The following is a 6,680-nucleotide window of genomic DNA, read 5'->3' on the forward strand; positions in this document are numbered from 1 at the left end:
CATGTAAGAAAGCCGTCTTGACATCCATCTGGTATAAATCCAAGTCAAGCTGAGCAACCAAAGCCAAGACTAAGCGCAGGATGGTCATCTTAACCACAGGAGAAAAGACCTCATCAAAGTCCACACCATGCTCCTACTTAAAACCCTTTCCTACCAATCTAGCCTTGTATGCCTGCTTGGGGTGTCCAAGGGTACTTTTCAGCTTATACACCCACTTGCATGGCAAAGCCTTCTTGCCCTTAGGCAAGGAAACCAAATCCCAAGTCTCATTCTTATGCAAGGAGTCTATCTCAGACTGCATAGCCCTCTACCATGAGTGATTGTCACCCTTGCGCATAGCCTCATCATAAGTGAAAGGCTCTCCTGCATCTATAACCAAGACATAATGCATCGAGGGCTGAAATCTATCAGGTGGACGTCTGTCTTTAGAAGACCGTCTCACGGCAGGCTCTGCTGCCTACCCAGCTGCCTGTCCAACACCCTGACCATGAGCATCTGCTACATCTGTAGGCTGTCCAACTGGCTGTGCGGGAGCTCTCGGCTCCTCCTGAAATATGACTCTGCAGATCTCAGCAACTCTCTCAGGCTGCCTATGCATCTTGTCTTCATGGAAGACTACATCATGACTGCGGATGACTTTCCGCGCCTGCGGATCCCAGAGACGGTAACCCATCTCACCTGCATCCCCATAACCAAGGAAAATGCATTTGACACTCTTAGGATCCAGCTTACTTCTCTTGTCCTTGGGCACATGGCAAAATGCCTCACATCCAAAGACACGGAGATGCGCATAAGAGGGAGGTTTTCCAGTCCATACCTCCTCGGCATCCAAACCACTAGAAGGTGATCTGTTTATGATATGCACAGCTATACTAACTACCCCAGCCCAAAAGCTGTGTGGTAGGCCTGGGTGGCTAAGCATACTACGTACACGCTCCTGGATGGTTCTATTCATCCACTCAGCCAAACCATTCTGGGGAGGGCGTGTAGGGGGCGGTCAACTGACGCTTAATACCGTGTCAAAGCAGGTACATGATGTACATCCTGCATAACAAAACTGCTGCCAGAAGGAAACTACAGCCTAACATCACCAATGCCCACAATATCAAGAGAGTTGTCATCACCCAAGCGCACAGAACTCGAAACAGTACGGTATGAATGAAACCACTCTCGGCAAGGTGTCACATAAAAGGACGCACCTGAGTCCAAGAGCCAACACTGTGCATACATAGAGTGTATCTCTGTCATCTGCGAAGCACTAGAATAAGCTGCAAGGATATAATCATCATCAACATCCTCAGGTTGCATAACATTGATCTCTTCAATTTTAACACTGGACTTTGCAGGCACTATGCTGCGATTAGAAGACTTATCCTGCACTTTGTCTTTCCCCTTATCTTTGCGCCTTTCATTGCGCAGTTCATGGCATTGTGGCCTAATATGGCCCTTTTTTCCACAATGGTGACAAGTAACATTTGCATTCCTGCCACGGGATTTGCTACGTGACTTCCCATGAGACTTGGACCAAGATTTTTGAAAATCCCGTCCACAGCCACTGCCACTGCCATGCTTTCCATATCCATCATTCCTGCCTCTAACTGTCATAGTATGCGACACACGAGAGGCATCCAAATTCTTACGGTTAATCTCTTCCTACAGAAGAGCACTCTCAACATTAGATAATTTCAAAGTAGCAATAGAGGCACATAATGCAGTACGGAATACATCCCATGACTCATTAAGAGTACCAAGCAAGAAAAGAGGAGTGACATTCTCTGCAAAAGTGATGTCCTGCGAAGTCAAGTTCTTGAGTATAGCATGGAATTGGCTCAAGTAAGCAGACATAGTCATCTGGCATAGTTGCAAGCGGATGCCCGCTCAACCTCAATGGTTTGAACTGCGATTTCTGCACCAACACCTGCCAAATCTGGCTCTTCCAATAAGAGTAATTCGTACCATTAAGCTTTGTGATGTTGAAAATAGCATGATCATTGGACGAACTCGCCATGATGCAGGGTGGAAGACTGCAGACAATTTAAAACTGCTTGCTGTTTACTACAGAAAATGACCAAAAAATCACCAAAATCAAGAGAAAAATGGCGAGAAAGTGTAACCAAAGCTGCTGCCCACCAAGTACTAGTGAAAGTACATCATTTCAGAATATTTCAGCATGAAAAATCCATGTCAGTCCGGAGTTATATGCTTGCTGTAACAAATGACAGCAGGGTACTGTGAGAGGCAATTGCTGACCAAATCATTGTACCAAGTCAAGAAATGACAGCCAAGACATGACCAACCATAAACAGGCATAAATCAACACCAAGCAGTCATCAAGACCCTGAGCAAACACCCAAACATGTCACCAAAGCATCCATCAGTGAGTAGGCATACCCCCTGGACAGTAGGGCAAAGTATACATAACACTGGCAAGACTTGACACCAGTAGGTGTATGATCACTAGAGTGCAAAGCCCAAGCTCAGGTCAAAAGCAATTCCAAGATATCAGTTCATGAACCATGCAACATATAAGTGTAAGAGATCCCAAAGTCTCAAGTATCTGCAAAATGCTCAAATAGCATAAACCTCCTGCTCAATGTCGGTCAAGCATACAAGATGCTCCCACTGGCTCAAAAGGCGGATAAACGAGCTCAACAGCTCAAGCAAACCAAGTCAAAGTACCAAAGACAGGTAACCAAGACAATGTCTCAATAGCATCCAAGGTCGTAATGCAAAAAGCCAAGTCGTAACGGAAAAATCCAAGTCAATGTCCAACTGCTCAAGGGAATACTCAAATGAATGTCAAGATGAGCTCAAACAACTGCCATCCACAGCCAAAGCATAAAGCATTCACCAAGACATCATAACCCGTACTGGGTAGCCTAGGCATAAACCATGTCATAGATGAAATGCCAGCTGCAAAGAAGTGACAGTCAAACCCAAATCGAGCTCTAATCTCAGCTCAAAAGCATTCCGGAGCATAAACAAGACGTGGCATAGTCCAAATAACCCAACGGTAGCATAAATAGCTTCAGCCCTGAAGTTTCCAATAGCATATAACCTCTATAAACTGAGCAAATCAATGCTCAATCCAAGCTTAAATCCATAGGCATACATTCTCGTATATATAGGCACCAATTGGGCATAATCGGGCATCAAATGCCAAGACCTGTAAGCATAAAATTGAAGTAACAGGTGGCTGCCCTGTTTTGGACAGATCTAAGATTGTTCAAAACAGTCAATGGCTGAGCTAAATCAGCTCCAAATGCATCTCACATAAGAAGCATAACATCCACAAGTGATTCGATATCAATAGACATTAGTAGAAGCATCACATAAGCCATAGGCATACAAATACATGCTGTCTCAGACCTGAAATCTGTTGCAGAATATTCTGTCATCAAAATTTGGCAAATCCGACATCACCATCGCGTCCGGAGCGTGCCAAAACCCCAACTTAGACTCTTACCTTGCCTAAATCGGATTCCGAGTGCCCGAGATATGACAAAAAGAGTGATTTTTGGGCCAGGTTTTGAAACAAGCACAAAAAAAAACGTGAGCTGGCTGGGGGGTCCTGCTGTCCCACATGTCAACAATGGGGCCCAAAGGGGATACAAATGGGGGCCAAAGAAGGCATACACCAAGCCTCAGCAAGCCTTGATAGCCTGGAAGCAAGATCCAGGTGAAGGAAGCTCCAAGAGATATGAGCTATGGCTGCCCACAACCTGTGAAAACCCTGTTTACCTAGACCTGTGAACTGAGATAAATCTCTGAAATAATGAAGCAATACCTCAATGTCAATGCCGTGATGGTGCCTCAATAGGCCGGGAAGAAGCTCGGGAAGCCGGGGAGTGACGGGAGCTCAAGAGAATGCCACGAGCCAAGCTCAAGAGTCGGGAAGCCGTGCTCTGATACTAGTTGAAAGGTGAGAAGGATCGAAGCTTGCACTTGAGAGCTTTGGTGGGAGAGCAAGAGCAGAGGAGACTCAAAGACATTGTTTATGGGGACTGCCCTTATCCACAGGAGATCTCAAGGAGAGCCTTGAGATTGATCTTCAATGCCCACAACTCGAGATATAGTTAGTTAGGACATCATAGCCTGCCTTATAGGAAAAGGACCTGCATATGGCTAGGAGGAAGCCAAGGGGTGTTTCTCCTTTTACCCTATGGATAGGGAAATGGCTTGGTAAATTTGGACCACACACAGACAGCACAACAGCGACAGGTTGCACCTTCTTTGAGTGTAGGCCTCCAGCACTACAGTCCTCTTGATTGGCTTTTGTTCAGCCATTTGTACAAGACATTGCCACTTTAGAGTAGCCAGCCTGGGGGCCGTACTTATTTTCTAGCTCCTTTGTTCTATCGTGATGTTTTCTTTCCTTGGGGAGAACATCCAGTGGTCTTATTCAACATCAGAAGAGTTGGAAGCCATCAAATTTATAGAAGACTGCATTAGTAGACAGGTTCTTTCAAGACATATAAATCATATCGTTAGGCTTATTCGGAGGTTTCAAACAATAAATGTCAGGCCTTAAGCCGTTTACAACATGGTTAGTCATGATCAAATTCATACAGAGTAAATAGGAAGATCACATAGCAATTCTGTCTTGCATAGTTTTTGCTTTCTCTCTTTTTGTCAGCTGTATATTTCAATGCAAGGGCCAAAGGTCTGTTGGTGACAGAAGCTGAGAAACCATGCTCTGCTTTCCTCGCAGCTTACATTAACGATTGAATAAAGAGCCAATGTTCTAATGGATGCTGAGTATGTACATTTTTGTGGAACAGCCCTTGATATCTTAACAATGCTGTCTATTTTCAGGAAATTTTTGATATCTTAATTGTGTTTGTGATATTTCAGGATAAGAGCGTACGGATCACACACAATTTAACAGTCTTTGGAGGGTGTGGACTCGTACTAACAATCATAACAGGACTTTTTGGTATCAATGTTGATGGAATTCCTGGAAATTCGAATGCCCCTTATGCATTCTGGGTCTTCACAGTATGTCTTGTATGCCTTGGTATCATCCTAGTTGGTGTTGGTTTTCTGTACCTAGGGTTAAAAAAGCCAATTTCAGAAAGTCAGCTTGCAGCTCGAAAGCAAGAGTTGCAACAGCTTGTGAAGTCTTTCCAGCATGCTGCTGAGACTCATGCAAATGTTCGGAATGCGGGATCTTCGTCCCCAAATGGAGAGGAGCAGGGAGAGAGTCCACATTCAGATGATTACGATTATGTTCTTATCTTCTAAATACAGACCTTTGATTTCACAGTACAGGTATGCCTGTCATCTTTGCTGAGATCATTTGGATATCTTTGCTTTTATTGTCAAATAAAGCATTGCATCATATGCATTTTTCTCTTTTACCAGCATGGAGCCCAGTACACCCCATACCCTGGACTCAGAAAGAGCCACACTGGAGTGAGATTACGACCTGTAGTTTTGGTGGACGTTGGACATTGCAGATGTTGCTAGGAAGGTGTGGATGGAGTCCCCTTGGGAAAGGGGCTGCAGAGTGACAATTACTTCAAACCCCGTGAGAGTCATACCTGAACCCCTGCAACCTTCTGTTATGACATCAAACCTAACCACTGTACATCATCTGTTTCATATAACCATGATTGCAGTTACGCCCTGTCTATGATATGGAACCACAGGCCCCATCCTGTGCACTATAATTACTAATTAGCAATGGATCAAGAATTCTTATAAAAAGCCACACAGGAACCAAGTCCAACTAGGGTTTTTGAATTATGTATCCTTGTACATTGATTATTGCTCTTCAAGTCACAAAACGCTACTATCAGCATGATTAGGATTGTGCCATTTTAGGGTTTCCCAAGCAAGCAACTTTTCATTCACACTGAAAATACCTTTTTTAAACAGAAAAATAAAACAAAGCAAATGAGAGTAGAAAGCTTATATTTGTATTGGAGACTTTTGAAGCTATCTTCACTGAATGTTCCTGTCTAAAGCAACATGTTGGTTTCCTGTTAGACTTTTTAGAAAGCTCTCTTTTGGCTGGTCTGATGAGCATATGGAGAGGGTACGGCTAGGATGACAGAGGTCATGATTTCTATGCAACTACACGCAGCTCTAAATGTCATTTCAGGCAGCATTTGCATACATCAAATAGAATATGGCACTTGGGCATATTACATGTGAGGGTATTCTTCCATAAGTTCATGTTTCCTTCAATTGCTTTGGAAAATGGTACTAAGAAGTAGTTGCCCTCCTTGTTCTCCTTATCGAATCATCCAGAGAAGTTCGTAGTATACTTATAGTTAACCCTTTTGAATGCATGCTTCTAAGCTTCTCACTAAAAATATGCATGCCTTGGAGAGGGTCAGGACTCCTCTTTCCAATTGGGATTTCTATTTAGGGCTTAGGTAGCATTTCTTTGCATTCAAAAGAAGAGATTTGTAATGTAAGGAGGAGGCATTTTTTGTTTCTTGTTTCATTCATACAAATTTGGAATGTGAAATGTTGAATGTATGCTAACAAGGTTTTTCCCCCTTCCCATGGTGAAATACAAAGAGTAAAACTATGTGACCCTCAAAAATGTTGAGCTTTAAAACATGCAAAGGGGACGATTGGTAGATTCGACAAATTTGGCCATCAATTAGGCAAATCTAGTTGATGAGTGTACACTATTAATTGAGAGATTTATCATACAACTAATTTGG

General features: G+C 43.4%; 1 protein-coding gene across 3 annotated transcripts in view; it reads left to right on the plus strand.

The window, feature by feature from the left end:
• Positions 1-5,519, plus strand: part of LOC148030050 (uncharacterized) — a 171,137-nt gene extending 165,618 nt beyond the window's left edge. For 2 of the 3 annotated variants that reach the window (XM_087686326.1, XM_087686324.1), the window contains one exon: positions 4,855-5,519. In XM_087686326.1, the coding sequence (XP_087542452.1) occupies positions 4,855-5,244 (390 nt within the window). In that variant the 3' untranslated portion in view covers positions 5,245-5,519. The remainder of the gene's footprint in view (positions 1-4,854) is intronic. The other variant, XM_087686325.1, reaches the window with a different exon arrangement.
• The last annotated feature ends 1,161 nt before the right edge of the window (positions 5,520-6,680 follow it).

The sequence above is a fragment of the Lygodium microphyllum genome, chromosome 10 (assembly GCF_053477565.2).
Source record: "Lygodium microphyllum isolate KBCC chromosome 10, Lygodium_microphyllum_v1.1.10, whole genome shotgun sequence".
NCBI classification, from domain to species: Eukaryota; Viridiplantae; Streptophyta; class Polypodiopsida; order Schizaeales; family Lygodiaceae; genus Lygodium; species Lygodium microphyllum.